General features: G+C 36.0%; 1 protein-coding gene across 1 annotated transcript; it reads left to right on the forward strand.

Annotated features, from left to right (window-relative positions):
* Positions 1-2,509: 2,509 nt before the first annotated feature.
* Positions 2,510-4,066, forward strand: LOC103020248 (dnaJ homolog subfamily C member 7-like). Its single transcript, XM_057542669.1, is given in 3 exon segments — positions 2,510-2,583; positions 2,585-2,685; positions 2,688-4,066. Coding segments are annotated over 3 exon segments (1,554 nt in total).
* The last annotated feature ends 13,806 nt before the right edge of the window (positions 4,067-17,872 follow it).

Raw genomic sequence — 17,872 nt, forward strand, 5'->3', positions numbered from 1 at the left:
TTGCTCTAGCTAATTTCAGCCTAGAGAAATTTTCCTAGAAAAAATGTTTTTGTTTAAATAAAAGGACACTCCAAAAGCAGGAGGAATACACTGCTGTTACACATCGCTTAGAGAAGCAGAGATTCAGTAATTGGAGGATTAATTGGAAGAAAACTGGAGTAGTGGAGAAAGTCTGGGTGTGGACTTGGGAAATGTGCATTAAAGCTACTTTGGATCACTTACTTACAAGGTTTCTAACTGCCAGTTAGCCAATTAGCCTCTCTGACTCTATTGGTCATGGGAGTTTCTTTTTCAGTGAATTTTCTATTCACACTTATTTTCCCATTTTTTAATGGGAATATTTTTTCTTATAAACTTACAGAAGGTTTCAGTAAACGTGCATTCTGGACACTGATTTTTTTGTTGAATATATGCATGTTAAATACCTTGACCCAGGCTGGTTGTCTGATTCCACCAATATATGATTAGAATGTGGGAAAAGCTAGTGGAAATGCACCTTGGTATCATTCTTTTGAGCTGGACATTGCATATTTTATTATCCAGAAATTTCATGAGATATGTATGAGGGTGTTTCCTGCAGCATTGTTTATAATAGGAACTAATTCTTGCCAAGGCCTTACTGTTTCCCAAGAACTCTTTTAAGAGTTTCATTTGTACTATGTAATTTAATCCTAAAAATTATGTGGTAGGTACTATTGTTATACCCATATGAGTAAATCAAGGCACTGCAGTTAAATAATTTCCCCCAAATTACAAATAAAAGTAACCCAAAAGGGATTAGAGCCCAGGATTTCTGGCTTCAGAGCTCACACCACTCACAACAACTGTCCTGAACTGTCATCAGTATAGACTGAATAAATAGAGTATATTTGATAATTTAATGAAGTACTATTCTGTTAAACTATAGATTTATATGCATCAGCATGGATAAATGTCAAAATGATAAAGAAAAGCTAGTTTCAAAAAGAAATGTATAAAAGTAAGATATCATTTTAAAAACACACAAAACAGTATACATATATAGATAAATACACATGTATTTTTATGCATTCATGTACAAAAGTTTGCAAATATGGTTAGCATTAACAAATGTGAACCTCAAAAAAGAAGTAACCTCTTTAGAGGGTAAGAAGGAAAAATAATCAACATATTTCTTTCTTTCAAAATAAAAAGAGAAAAATGAAGCAAATATGGCAAAATATTTCATCTGTTAAATCTGGATAGTGAGTACAAGAATACTCTATAAATTGTTTTCCCTACTTTTTATGTTTAAAATATTTCACAAATCAAAATTTAAAAAGAAAAAGTGGTAATACGTGAGGGTCCTTTGTAAAAACTAGCATACTATACAAATGTGAACTATTTGTTTTGATCATCAAAAGTGAAGCAGAGGGGTTAGATTTCCAAATGTCTGAGTAAAGACTTCTGAAAATCCTCTCCCCTATAAAAGCTATATAAACTCTGCAAATGAATTAAAGGCTTGCAAAATCCATGAAATGTTTATTCAAGAAAAAACAACTAAATTTTAGTAAAAACAGTGAGCCCTGCAGTCTTTTAGCTTGCCATAATCCGATCACTCTCTCCCCAGCTCCATGGGAGCTTTGAAAAGCAATAGTCTCACAACTATAGTAACTGTGAAATCAAGTAGTCTTGCAGCCACTGGAGGAGCCAGAATAGTTTGGAGCTTCCTAAAAAGCCCCAGAGAACTGTCACCCTTTGACTTGCTTGCAGCATGATGAAAAGTCCAGTTTCAGCGCTTGTTTTTACTTGACCCAACTCAGAACTCACTCTCTGTCAACAGCCCTAACCTGTATGGTATTTGCTGAAAAGAATCAGCAGCAATTGTTTAACATAACAGTTGCCTGAGGTAGTCACACAAGTCAGAGGTAAAACTTAAGGCTATGTCAGGCTCCGCACAATCAGGAAGTGAAGGCTAAGACAGAGAGGTAGACTGCTTGTCAAAACATTAAAGACATCCTTAACAGAGCCTCTCAGCAAAGGTTGGTAGACTCACTGGTTCGTGACATTTAAGAAAAATCTCTATTTGTTAGCTTACAACTAGGGTAACTGAGCACACATCAATTGCCACACATAACAAATAATACACACTTTAAAGAAATAGTCAAAAAAATACTAAATAACAATAACAATAAAACAAATAACAATGACAACAAACCCTAGTGGGAGAGAGAATTGGATTTCTAAAGGTGCCACAGCACATTATTCTAAATGTCTAGATAATCAATAAAAACTTACAAGATACCCAAAGAAACAGGAAAGTATAACCTATACACAGGCAATGGGAAAAACAAGCAGTCAATAGGAACTGACCCTGAGAATTCTAGTAACATGTTAAACTTACTGGAATTTAAATCAGCTATCATAAATACGTGCAAAGAACTAAAGGAAAACTTATATAAAAATGAGAAATATGTGTCACCAAATAAAGAATATCAGTAAAGAGACAGGAAGTTTAAAAAAGAACCAAGTAGAGGGTCCCAGAGGTAAGATGGCGGCTGCCCCGGAGTGCAATGTGGTAATGGCGGCGACCGAACCAGAGCTGCTAGATGACGAGGAAGCAAAGAGATATGTGTCCTAAAAATGCTAGCTATTACGGGAATCGAGCAGCCACCTTGATGATGCTTGGAAAGTTCCGGAAAGCTCTTGGAGATGCACAGCAGTCAGTGAGGGACATCTACGAGAGGACAAATGCCACCTATCTCTAGGGAATGCCATGGCGGCATGTCGTAGTTTCCAGAGAGCCCTAGAACTGGGTCACAAAAATGCTCAGGCACAACAGGAGCTCAAGAATGACAATGCAGTCATAGAATATGAGAAAATAGCAGAAACAGATTTTGAGAAGCGGGATTTTTGGAAGGTTGTTTTTTGCATGGACCGTGCCCTAGAATACACCCCTGCCTGCCATCGCTTCAAAATCCTCAAAGCAGAATGTTTAGCAATGCTGGGTCATTATCCAGAAGCACAGTGTGTGGCCAGTGACATTTTACGAATGGATTCCACCAATGCACATGCTCTGTATGTACGTGGTCTTTGCCTTGATTATGAAGATTGTATTGAGAAGGCGGTTGAGTTTTTTGTCCAAGCTCTGAGGATGGCTCCTGACCATGAGAAGGCCTGCATCACTTGCAGAAATGCCAAAGCACTTAAAGCAAAGAAAGAAGATGGGAATAAAGCATTTAAAGAAGGAAATTACAAGCTAGCATGTGAACTGTACACAGAAGCCCTGGGGATAGACCCCAATAATACAAAAACAAATGCTAAACTCTACTGTCATCAGGGTATGGTTAATTCCAAGCTTAGGAAACTAGATGATGCAATAGAAGACTGCACAAACGCAGTGAAGCTTGATGACACTTATATAAAATCCTACTTGAGAAGAGGTCAGTGTTACATGGACACAGAACACTATGAAGAAGCAGTATGGGACTATGAAAAAGTATATCAGACGGAGAAAACAAAAGAACACAAACAGCTCCTAAATAATGCACAGCTGGAACTGAAGAAGAGTAAGAGGAAAGATTACTACAAGATTCTTGGAGTAGACAAGAATGCCTCTGAGGACGAGATCAAGAAAGCTTATCGGAAGTGGGCCTTGATGCACCATCCAGATCGGCACAGTGGAGCCATTGCTGAAGTTCAGAAGGAGGAGGAGAAAAAGTTCAAGGAAGTCAGAGAAGCTTTTACCATTCTCTCTGATCCCAAGAAAAAGACTCGCTATGACAGTGAACAAGACCTGGATGAAGAGGGCATGAATATGGGTGATTCTGATGAAAACATTATCTTCAAGGCATTCTTTGGTGGTCCTGGGGGCTTTAGCTTTGAAGCATCTGGTCCAGGGAATTTCTTTTTTTCAATTTGGCTAATGAAAGGAAACCATCCAGAACGCAGAAAATGCAGACTTGCTCAGTTTAACCTCCAGTGTGGACACAGTTCACCTCCTCCCTTCATCATGATCCATGTACTTAGAGCAGTTTTGTTCTTTCAGTTGGATACCCAGTGTCTGTGTGAGTGGGGTGAAGGAAAGGGAGCCAGCGCCGAAGACTGAGGGTAGGGGAAGGAGGTGGGGGGTGGACAGGGGAGCTTGTGAATTTTTGTTTTACTGTTTAACTTTATTAAAACAAAACAAAACAAAACAAAAAACGAACGAAGTAGAAATTCTACAGTTAGAAAGTAAAACGACTAATATAAAACATTCATTAGAGGGGCTCAACAAGGGATTACACTGACAGAAGGAAGAATCAGTTATCATGAATAAAGGTCAATTGAGATTATCCAGTCTGAGAAAGAAAATGAAAAAGGGATAAATAAAAACAACAGGGCCTTTTGGTTCTTATGGAACACCATCAAGCATACCAACATATGGCTAATGTAGACCCCAGAAGGACTGGAGAGAGAGAAAGGTGTAGAAAGACTATCTGAAGATGGAATGGTCCCAAACTTCCCAAATTTGACCAAAAAGTATTATACTGTAATCTAAGTAGCTCAATAAATTCTATGTAGAATCAACACAAGGAGATCCATGTTTAGAGGCATCTTACTCAAATTGCTGAAAACCAAGATAATGAAAGAAGGCGGAAGTAACAAGAGAAGCGCAACTTATCATCTGCAAGCTATCTTTAGTAAGATAACATCTGACTTTTCATTAGGGATCAGGAAGGTCAGAAGGCAGTGGGATGGCATGTTTAAAGTGCTGAAATAGAAGATTGTCAACTAAGAATTCTATATCTGGCAAAATTAACCTTGAAAAATGAGGGAGAAATTAAGACATTCTCAAGTAAATAAAATCAGAGAATACATGGATAGCATGTCTGCTCCACAAGAAATAATAAAACATTTAACTTCAAGCCGAAATAAAAGGATATTAAACAGTAACTTAAATCCACATGAAGAAGTAAAGAACACTGGTTGAGGTAAATACATAGGTAAATATAAAAGACAGTATCAGTGTATTTTCATTTGTAACACTTTTCTAATCCTCTCTGATTTTTAAAAACTGCATAAAGCAATCCTTATAAAACTGTGTTGATATGTTTATAGTGTGTACATTTGTAATTTGTATGTCCATACAGTGGAGATGAGGGGAGTAGGAATGGAGCTCATTGGAGCAATTGCTTTGTAATTTAGAAATATGTGGAAATTAAACATGCTCCTAAGTAACGAATGGGCAAAGAAGAATCAGTGGGATTCTTCTTTATAATTTCCCATATAATTCAAGGGGAAATTACAAAATACTTTTAACTGAATTAAAATGGTAACACAAAACTTATGAGACATAGCTAAAGCAGTCATTAGAAGAAAATGTACAGCTGTAAACACTTATATTAAAAAAGAACTTAGATTAATAACTTAACCTTCCACTAGGGAAAAAAAATAGTAAAAGGAAAGAATATTAAACCTAAAGCAAGCAGAAGGAAGGAAATAATACAGATTAGTGCAGAAATTAATGAAAAATAAAGAAGAAAAACAATAAGGAAAATCCACAAAATAAAAAGTTGGTTCTTGAAAAGATCAACAGAATTGACAAACCATTACCTAGCCTAACTAAGAAAGAAAGAAAATTCCAATTAGGAATAAAAGGACATCACCTAAGACATATATAGAAAGTAAAACATAAGGGAATATTATGAACTACTATATGCCATCAAACTCAAAATCTAGAAGAAATGAACAAATTCCTAGAAAGATACAAACTACTAAAGCTGCTTTAAGAAGAAATAGAAGATATAAATAAACCTATAACAAGTAAAGACAGTGAATTAGTAACAAAATTTCTTTCCACTAAGAAAAGCCCACCCACATAGATTCTACCAAATAGTGAATTCTACCAAATATTTTTAAAAAGAATTAACAACAATCATTCACAAACCTTTCCAAAGAAAATACAGATGAGGAAACAATTCCCAACTCATTCTATAAGGCCACTGTTACCCACAGTATATATAAAGATTTAAACACCATAACAAAATGGAATATGCTACAGAAATTCAAGGCTGGTTCAACATACTAAAGTCAATTAATACATTCCATATTATAGAATAAAGGACAAAATTCACATAATTAGCTCAAAAGATGCAGAAAAAATTTTATAATATTCAACACATTTTCATGATAAAACACATAACGAACCTAGGAGTAGAATGGAACTTGCTTAACCTTATAAAGAGCAGCAATGGAAAATCCACAATTAACTTCATATTTAATGGTAAAAGACTGCATGCATTCCCTTAAGATCAAAGCAAGATACGAATTTCACTCTCATATCTTCTATTCAACACTGTACTGGAGATTCCAGATAGGAAAATTAGACAAGAAAGTGAAATAGAACATCCAGATTGGAAAGGAAGATATAAAACTACCACTATTTGCAGATGATATGATCTTGTATATAAAATCCTACTAAACTCACCACAAAAATATTGCAGTTGATAAATGAGTTAAACACGATTGCAGGATATGAACAATATAAAAAATTCAATTTCAAAGATAAATTTAAGAAATAATTCCATCCACAAGACCATAAAATAATAAAATACATAGAAATAAGTTTTAAAAAAGAAGTGCATCACTAATACACTGAAAACTGAAAAATATCATTGAAATACATTGAAGATGATCTAAATAAATGGAAAGACATCCTATGTTCACTTAATAGTGTTAAAATGTCATTACTCTTCAAATTGTTCTGAAAAATCAATGCATTCCCTATCAGCATACCCTTTGACCTCTTTGCAGAAACTGAAAAATTCCAAAATTCACTTGGAAACTCAAGAGACTGAGAATAACCAAAACCATCTTGAAAAATAACAAAGTTGGAGGGTTCACACTTCCTGATTTCAAAACTTGCTACAAAACTACAGTAAATCAAATAATGTGGTGCAGGCATAGAATAGACATGTAGATGAATGAAATAGAATTGAGTCCAGAAATAAGTCCTTACACTTATGGGGGATTGATTTCTTGACAAGTTTTCCAAGAAAACTGAATGGGGAAAAGACAATCTTCTCAACAAATGATGCTGTGACAAGTGGATATCTCCATGCAAAAGAATGAAGTTGGACCCTTACCACCTACCATATGCAAAAGTGTACTCTAAATGAAAGAGAAGCCTAAATGTAGATAATAAAACTATAAAACTCTGAGAAGAAAACATAGGCAGAGTTCTTCATGACATTGAATTAGACAACAGTTTCTTAGATATGACAGTAAAATTACAAGAAAAAATAGATAAATTGAACTTTATCAAAATTAAAAATGTGCTTCAAAGAGCACCATCAAATAAGTGAAAAGACATTTCTAACATTGATGTTAGAAAATCATGGTGTTAGCAAACCATGTATCTGATAAAGAACTATTTGCTGAATATTTAAAAAAACTATTACAACTCAACAATGAAAAGGTTTTTTAAAAACCCAGTGAAAACATGTGCAAAGGTTCTAAAATGACATTTCCCAAAAGAAGATATAAAAATGGCTAGTAAGTAATGAAAATGCTCAATGTCATTAGTCATTAAGGAAATGTAAATCAAAACCACAATAAAATACCATTTCACACACACTATTATGACCATAATAGAAACGACGGGCAATAACAAGTTTTGGCAAGGATATGAAGAAACTGAAATATCATCCATTGTTGGTGGGAAGACAAAATTATGAAACTATGTTGGAAATAAGTTTGCCAGTTCCTCAAAATATTAAACTTAGTTACCATATAACCCAGAAATTCCACACCTAGGTGTACTCCCAAGAGATATGAAAACATATGTTCACATAACAAATTATACAAAAGCATATTAATAATAAATAATAATTGCTATTAATAATAATGATAAAATTTAAAACATTATTAATAATAGCCCCAAAGTGGAAATAACCCCAATGTGTATCAACTGATGAAAGGATAAACAAAATGCAGTACATACAGATGATGGAATGTTAGTCATAAAAAGGAATGAAGCTCTGTTTATGTGTTACAACATAGATGAACCTTGAAAATATCATGTTATGTGAAAGAAGCCAGACACAAAAGATCACATATTATGTGATTCCACATACATTCAATGCGGCAAATCCATAGGGACAGAAATTATTATATCAGTGGTTGCCAGGGGCTGGGGACGGGGGTGGGGGGGAATGAGGAATGATTGTTAATGTTTACGGAGTTTCTTTTTGGAGTGATGAAAATGTTCTGAAGTTAGATAGGGCTGATCTATATGCAACTTTTTGAATATTCTAAAAAACACTGGAGAGGGACTTCCCTGGATAAGAATCCGCCTTCCAATGCAAGGGGTGCAGGTTCGATCCCGGGTTGGGGAGCTAAGATCCCGCATGCCTCATGGCCAAAATACCAAAACATAAAACAGAAGCAATATTGTAACAAATTCAATAAAGACTTTAAAAATGGTCCACATCAAAAAAAAATCTTTAAAAAATGCTGGAGAGTATATATTAAATTAGTAAACTGTACGGTACGGAAGTATATCTTAATAACGTTATTAAAAAATGTGAAGTGAAGCAGACACGTTTTGCATTGGAGTGGGATGACTATGCTGTCAGCATTGATCAAATTAACTGGACAATCACCAAATCTTTCAGCAACTTCAGGCCATGAAGTCACAACTGCGATCAGACACCTCATTTTTAACCATAGACCCATGTTACCTTGCATGCTTTCAAATGCATATTTATGAGAGAGATGTCATAAAGAGCCATACTGTTCTTATCGCCTCAGTATGGAAAACTTCCACACCAGAGTTGAAGGTAAAGTATCCAACATTCTGGGGAAATTGCATAACCATTATGAGCTCAGGGATAGAAGATTATAGTAACTGTTCAGATGGAATGGATATGATACATGTCCAAAGTCCCAGGCTTACACAGACCTCTGATAAAATCCCTGTTGTCAGAGTAAGGAGACAGTCAGAGATTCAAGGTCTCTGCTCTCACACGCTATGAGGTCTGAATCATGGGCTGTGCATCAACAGAAAGCTGCTGAGATTACTCACTAAAGCGGTCCCGACCAAACTTTTATTCTCACCAGCCTGATTACCAGCTCAGTCCATTGCTTTTGATCTTAGAATTGCTGTCTCCATAGCCAGTAGAACAGACAGATATATGGACTCCTGTCTCCAAAGTTTGTCTTTTTCATGTTCAAACTAGATCTCGGTATTAATTCTCTATCCTGAATGGCTTACAAGATAAAATAAATGTATCTTTATCAAAGTAATTGACAGTCAGGCTAACTAAAAAATGTCCTTGCAGTAGAAGTCTTCAATCTTTAGGGTATGGGTATCTTGGTATCTTCAGTTACTGAAATTACAAGGTGCAGGTGGTGAAAGTGCATCACTGATTCAGATAGCTCATGAAACTCTGCTTTAATATGATGTACAAGTAAGGAATAAACATTGTAGTAATCATTATGACCTCTCCTTCACTTTTCATTCCCAACACACAGTAGTTTTTGCTAAAGCACATAACAGAGTACATGTAAGCAGAGTATCTTGAACAACTCTGACCAGACTTTTCTGTTTGTTTTTCCTAACTTTAAAAAAATTGATACATAGTTGATGTACAATATTACATAAGTTACAGGTGTACAACAGAGTGATTCACAATTTTTAAAGGTTATACTTCATCTATAGTTATTATAAAATATTGGCTATATCCCCTGTGGTATATAATATATTCTTGCAGCTTATTTATTTATACATAGTACTTTGTACCTCTTAAACCCCTACTTCTGTTGTGCCCCTCCCCACTCCCCTCTCCCCACTAGTAACCACTAGTTTATTCTCTATGTCTGTGAGAATGCTTCCTTTTTGTTATATTCACTAGTTTGTTGTATTTTTTAGATTATACATGTTAGTGATAACATACAACATTTTCCTTTCTTTATCTGACTTATTTCACTTAGTATAATACCCTTCAAGTCCATCCATGTTGCTGCAAATGGCAAAATTTCATTCTTTTTTATGGCTGAGTAGTATTCCATTGTATATATATATACTGCATCTTCTCTAGCCATTCATCTGTTGATGAACACTTAGGTTGCTTCCATATCTTGGCAATTGTAAATAATGCTGCTGTGAACATTGTGGTGCATGTATCTTTCCAAATTAGTGTTTTCTTTTTTTTTTTTTTTTCAGATATATACCCTGGAGTGGAATTCCTGGGTCATACAATAGTTATATTTTAGTTTTTTTGAGAAACAGCCATATTGTTTTCCATAGTGGCTGCAAGACTTTTCTGTTTTTGAAATGAACAAAGACAACATCTATATGACTGCTAGTCATCACTTAAAATCCTAGGGGTTCAGTCAGTGTTACTACATTGAGTTCATTCTATTCCAGTCCAAAACAGAAGAGATTGACATTTTGGTTATCCTGCACATCTTGCCTATAAGCAAATGAACAATTTCAATTAGGCTCTTCAAAATACAGGACATAGCCCATGGTCTCTTACTATTGCTTTCCCAGACCTCTAGGGATCTGAACATTTCAGGTCAGAATTACTGGTGAGGTGGAAAAACTCAAAAGCCCTGCATTCTGATTCCAATCACTAGCTTACTTTCTAGCCTGATAATAGCATAAAGCATGGAAAAGTCATCCTAAAGTTGCGACAAATATCCTTGTGCACAATGCAATCATGAGTCAAGCAGGGACTACAGCATGAATGGTGGTGTCTATTGCCACATGGTGTAAAGAGGGTAGATGCTTTCCCCACCGATTGTTTTCTTAAAAATGGAATTCATAGAATCATAGAATCTTGGATGATTTTTTTTAGATGAATTAGTTTAAATAATGGCCCCAGAAAGGTACATTTCAATTCCTGGAACCTGTGAATGTGACCTTTTTTGGAAAAATAATCTCTGCAGATGTAATTAAGTTAAAGATCCTAGAGATGAGCTCATCCTGGATTATATGGATGAGATCTACATCCAATGACAAGATTCCTTAAAAGAGACACACCAGAAACAGATACAGAGAGAAAAGGACCATATGAAGATGGAAGCAAAGATTAGATCTTTGCAGCCCCAAGCCAAGGAATATCTGGTACCATCTGAAGTTAGAAGAGGCAAGGAAGGAATCTCCTCTAGAACTTTCAGTAGAAATGTGGTCCAGCCAATGCCTTGATTTTAGACTTCTGGCCTCCAAAATTTTGAGAGATAAATTTCTGTTGTTTTTTTTGTGTGTGTGGTAATTTGTTACAAAAGCCACAGGATACTAATACACTTGCTTCGACACCTAATAAATAGCTTTTTACACATAGACTTTTTTCCAATTGTGTAGTAGTGTCATCAATACTGAGATGAACATTGCACCATCTGGTGACCTAGGGTGACATATTTTCAAAATCTTCTGCTAGGGTATCAGGTCTGTATCCTCGTTTAGACATGTTTCCTTTTCACAAGTCTATGTGGGTTCACTTATCCAGTAATGAGAATCTTTAAAGCAAAAGTAATAACTGTAATCATCTCTCACTTAAACAAAAGAGTATCACCTTTAATCACAATAATACTTGTTAGGGCAACAATCGTGCCATGTTGTGTAAAGATTTGGATTCTTCCTGTTAGGCCTAGGACTAGTAACTCAATCTCTCTTGTGCCTCTGTTTACTCATCTATAAAATGGGGATATTAACAGAGAATATTAGAGTTTACTGTGTAAACTTCATACTGAGTTCCTTAGCGTAGTTCTAGACACTCAAAGCCTTCACTCCTCAATACCATTATCACAACAGGAATTGAATAACAGAAGAAAAGAAAAAAAATTAGAATGAATCGATCTTAGTTCTTCTGGGACTCTCACTGCTGGTAGAAAATGACTCAGCCTAGAAGGTAGTTTTAAATAGTGAAAAGAAAGAGATAAATTCCTGTTGTTTATAAGCCAACATTTTTTTGTGGTAATTTGTTACAAAAGCTACAGGATACTAATACACTTGTTTCAATACCTAATAAATAGCTTTTATTAGTTTTAAATAGTGAAAAAGAGATTAATGCTACAAATGTTACCTTACTGCAAAAAGAAATATACTCAACCCCTACTACCATTTCACTGTCCCCTGAAAATTACCTCTGGTCCTAATCTGACCACTACCCTTCAGTTTTAAAGAATAAATTTGGTCATGTTGACCCCACTCCACCTTAACACCTCCCATGCCTCTCCCTGGCTGTTACAAGAAGTGCAAGGCACAGAATACACCAAGTCACCATGTCTTTGTACATGGTGTTCATGTTACCTGCAATGATGTGCCCTTTTCTTCTTTCTGGTGAACCCTATTTTTTGTGTGTGTGTGTGTGACATTTTGCAGTTAGTACTCCAGTCCTGCTACCTGGGAGGCTGTATCTGCTCTTTATTTATTTATTTTTAAATAGACTATATTTTCAGAACACTTTTATACTTACAGAAAAATTAAGCAGACAGTACAGACTGTTTCCATATATCCCACACCCAAATTCCCCTATTATTAACATCTTACATTAATTAGTATGGTACATTTGTCACAACTAATGAAACAATATTGGTATGTTCTTACTAACTAAAATTCATACTTCATTCCTATTTCCTTAGTTTTTGCATAATGTTCCTTTTCTGTCCCAGGATCCCACCCATGACACCACATTACATTAGGTTGTCATGTCTCCTTAGGTGAATCTTAAGGGTGACAGCCTTTCAGACTTTTCTCACTTTTGATGACATTGACATTTTGAGGAGTACTGGTCCAATATTTTCTAGGATGCCCCTATATTGAAAGTTATCTGATGTTCTTCACATGATAAGTACCCAGTTATGAGTTATTGAAAGGAAAAACACAGAAGAAAAGCACTACTTTCATCACATCATGAGTACATACTATTGACATGATACATGATTTATCGACATGATTTATGATTTATGTTGACCTTGATCACCTGACTGAGGAGTGTGTGTCAGTTTTCTTCACTACACTTCTACTCACTTTTAATACTCAGTATAAATGTCACCACCTCTTTGAAGTTTTCCTGGCTTCTTTCAGCCCTTAGCAGACCATTTAATCTATTTTTTACTTATTAAACATTTGTTAATCACTCACTACATGTCTAGCATGTTGCAAAAGTGAGGACGCAGCAATTTAAATAGGCAATACACGTTTCGTGAATGAATAAATTACTATACGAGTTAATGGTTTTATGCATAAGCAGAGTATTTAATTCTCATATTTACTAAACATTTATATATTCAGTGCCTCTAGTTTATCTAGTACTATAGGAGAAGTGTGAGGTACAAAATAAATTTAAAATACAGACCTTACTCTGAAGCAGAGATTGGCAAAATACAGCCCTCAGAGCCAAATCCTGACCACTACTTGATTTTGTAAATAAAGTTTTATAGGAACCCAGCCACACTCATTCATTTACATATCATTTATAGCTTCATTTACCTTAGAGCAGCAGAGGTGAGTGGTTGCCCACAGTGCCTGTATGGCTTGCAAAATTTAAAATCTTTACTACTTGGCCCTTTACAGTAAAAGTTTGCTGATCCCTGCTCTAAAACATTACACTTGATGATACACATGGAAGCTCATAGCTCTTGTTAGGTAGTTGTAGAAATAAACATTTAACTCTAAATAGGAGAGCTAGTAGAAGAGCTTAATATATTATTGCAAGCATTCTTTGGTTTACCTGTAAATCCAGAGTGAGAATTGATCACTGTGGATACGAGTCAGTAAACACATATTTATTAAAGACGTTATGGGCCAGCATGGTGTTGCAAGCAAGGGGTTTATTGATGAAAAAGGCACACTTCTGCCTCTAAAAAGTATACATTTTAATGGTATAGGGCTGTTATATCCAATACAGTAACCACCAGCCACATGTGTCTGGTGAGCACTTGAAATCTGTCTAGTTTGAATTGAGATATACAGAGAGTGTAAAATATATAAAGATATTTCCATACACTCAACATGATGAAAAAACAATGTTAAATACTTCATCATCAAATGTTTAATGTCAAATACTTGTTTATTTTATTTTACAAGATTACATGGTGATATAAGAACAAAATATATTGTTAAAATAACTTTCACCTGAATCTTTTTTTAACTTTTTAATGTGGCTAGTAGAAAATTTAAAAGTACATATGTGACTTATATTACATTTCTATTGGACATTGCTCATCTAAACTTCAGAAATGTGTTGTGAATACAGAAGCCACCAGCTACATGTTGCCATTTACATTTCAATGAATTAAAATTAAATATGCAGTAATTAAAAATTCAATTTCTCAGTCCCACTAGCCACACCTCAAGTACTCAATGTGGCTCAAGCCCCAAGATATATGTGGCTGTTGGCTACCCTATTGGTCAGTCCAGATAGAAAGGATTTCCATCACTGCAGAAAGTTCTGTCGTACAGGGCTCTTCTAGAGAAATATGAGAAGGCTTCGTAATTTTTTTTTTTACTTATGATGATAAACATTCTGTTAGGAAGGTAAAGGACTACAGAGCAAACTGGAGACTGATATCAGGCAAGGGCATCTGTGTTTTGGAACGTGAATTATTTCATATGCAGGTCTTTGCATGGCTACATTTGTGTGTTTGCAGGAAAGGGACCAGCAGAGCCAGTACATCAATACTTAGGAAGAAAGAGAAGTAACCTCAGGACACACACACACAAAAAGAACAGACAAAATACTGCTGCACATTTAGCTCTAAAGCCCTGTAAGGGAAAGTATGATATCTTAACTATTTTTAAAAATATACATGTTGGAGTATTTTGACTGGAAGACCTATGTAACTGCATTGTGTATTAAATGGATGAAATATTTTCCCTGGATATGGAGGAAAATCATTCTAATGGCAAGAAACTGAATTTTCTTTATGACCGCTGCTAGTTTCAGTGGCAGATATAATATCTGCTCATGGCCTTAAAAGCTAGAATTAGAACATCCACAGGTGTGGAAAGACGGGGAAGACATACTCCAAAGGCGTGAAACAGACAGCACAGAGGAGAACAAGATCTAAACACCAGAGCTTGCTCTTTGGGTGACACGATTATGAGTTTTGGAAGCTTCAGAGATTTGCATTTGAATTTTTCACAACCACTTACTAGCACTGGAAAAAAGATACCAGCACCTATGGAGCTCTAACTATATTCCAGGCACCTTAGGTATATTATCTCATTTAATCCTCCCAAGAACCCTATGAGACAGGTTCTATCATTATCCTTATTTTACAGAAGAAGAAAATGAGGCTTTGTAAGATTAATGGTTACATTCTAATGAGTGACATAGGCAGGCTTTGTCAAGAGACTCAAGATTCCACTCCTCACCAAGACATTTTATTGTCTTCTGTACAACCTTGGTCAAGTCAGTTAACTGCTCTTTAGACTCATTTTCTTTATCTGTAAAATAAGAATAATCACATCCACCTTGCAGAATTGTTATAAGAAGTTTTCAGTCAAATCAGTGAAGCATCTAATTGGTATAGATATACAATATAAATGTTAGCTCACTCCTACATTCATTAGGAAATGGCAAAGTGATTATGATTTTTCACAAAATATAGTATCTAGTGACATATTTCTCTTGTTCATGACAGACCTAGGTGAGCGTTTCAGCTGGTAGGCGTTCTGCTCCACGTGGTCATCTGGGACCTCCCTAATATCTGCATAGTTCTACCCTGTCTGGGTTCCAGCAGGTGAAGATGGAGAAGAAAGTGGGGAGAAGCCACACCCTCAATCATACGGCTTACATCTGAAGACACACACACACATCACTTGTGCTCACACTCCATTGGGGAGAGCTTAGATTTTGACTTTCTCTAGCTGAGAAGGTAGCTGGGAATGTAGTTTTGCTATGTGCTTAGCTCCAACTCAATTACTGTGGAAGGAAGAATAGATTGTGGTGACTAAGGGGACACGTTAGAGGCTGCATGTTCGTGCTTCCTCAAAATTCATATGTTGAAATCAGAGCCCTACTGCGATGATATTGGGATGTGGAGCATCTAGGAGGAAATTAGGTCAAGAGGGTGGAGTCTCAATGGGATTAGGGTCCTTATAAGAAGAGGAAGAGAGCTAGCCCTCTCTCTTGCTCTTCACCATCTGAAAATAGAGCAAGAAGATGGCCATCTGCAAACGAATAACTGGGTTCTCAACAGATAATGTATTTGCCAGCACATTGATCTCAGACTTCCGGCCTCCGGAACTATGAGAAATAAATGCTTCATTCCACCCAATCTATGATAATTTGCTATAGCAGCCCAAACTGATTAGAAACACTCACCTGCCCTCAATTTTATTGCTATGGGAAATTATGGTACTAAACAACCCTACATTCTGAAGTCCCTTCATTTAACTCCTGCATTGCATTCTTACACTTAATACTGGATTCCTCCATCAGATTGCAAACTCCTTAAGACATGTTGCAAGTTTTACACTTTTCATAGACTTGCCTAACCTCTTGGGGAATGAAAAACATATTTTTGTTTGTTTGTTTTTTTCTTGAATCCTTGAAAAATAAGATTCCGTGGATACTTAGAATCTTGACACATGGTCTGACTTTTTTCAAGTAGAGCAAGTAGGCAAAGGAAGAATCAGAAGCCTAGTACCTTTGTATCCAACAGACTTGGGTTTTCCTCCTGAATACTCAGACCCCTATTTCCCTCAGGAGGTCTCTTTGTGGGATCGTCACTGCTTTCTCTTCACAGAATTGTGTAATGCTCCTACGAGTTGTATGGAAACCACTAACTGATGTCAGATTTGCACAGTGGGTAGTTTTTATAAATGTTTCTCTTATAAAGCAACATCCTGGGGAAATCCCCTTGAGGCATGTATAGCACAAGGCTTACTAGCAGAATGTGCTGGATGTTTCCAGCGTTGAATCCTTGCTCCCAGGAACTGATTCTATTTATGTTCTGTCAGCCAGCTTAACTGCAGGCTGTGGTGTGCTCCATGATTTCACACACAAAAGGAATATGTAAAACTGAAGGCAGGATCTCAGAGAAAATGTGAGCCAGCACACCACCATACAAATGTTACACATTGCTTGACCCCCAAATCTGGTATGTAGGCTCTTCATACAGACAAAAGAAAGTGAGGCCTAGGGCTAAAATTTTCATTGTTAAAGTGGAAATATTATTGGTCCCAAATATTTAGAAAGTTGAAGCAAAATTGAGGCAATTTGCTTTTGCCTAACAAATAGAAAATCATTGATTTGTCTCAGTTCCCACATCATTTCCATTTTTCATGTAGACCAAATGTTGGTTGGGGTTTGGGATTGGTGATATAATGGAGAAACCCCCTGGGCTGGAACTTGCTTGGAGCATGAGGTCACTGAGATTATTGCTATTAACCACTATAAAAACTAAGATATTGCACCAGGCAGTCTCTGATTCTTGCTTAGACTTCAAAATCTGTCATTCTTTTAGGGAGATTTTGGTCACTGTCTTCTTTTTGTAATATTATATTAGTTTTTGCTAAATAAAAAATGTGAAGAACCATGAGATGTAAGGCGTGCATGAATATAGTAGTTTGAATCGTGTTTGATTGAAACCAACAAGAACAAACCATACCGCAGAGGCTTTGATATGTTGAAAAACACTGCTACAGCACTTCTGAGAACTCACTCAAGAGACATATATAAAAGAAGCCTATGTATGGGTTTTTAAATTTTATTTTGTCTTTCTAATTTACAGAAGGTCAACAGATTCTGGGAGGAAAACTAGAAATCAGAGGGTCCTGCAAAGAGCCCCATAGGTCCCAAGAGCACCAGTGGGGGTCTTTGAGCTACTGAAATATTTTAAAGAGACAAACAGAAACCCTACCTTCATTTCTATAAAGTTACAGGAATGTTGAAATAATCTGCTTTTGATATGGATG

The sequence above is a fragment of the Balaenoptera acutorostrata genome, chromosome 3 (genome assembly GCF_949987535.1).
Source record: "Balaenoptera acutorostrata chromosome 3, mBalAcu1.1, whole genome shotgun sequence".
NCBI lineage: Eukaryota > Metazoa > Chordata > Mammalia > Artiodactyla > Balaenopteridae > Balaenoptera > Balaenoptera acutorostrata.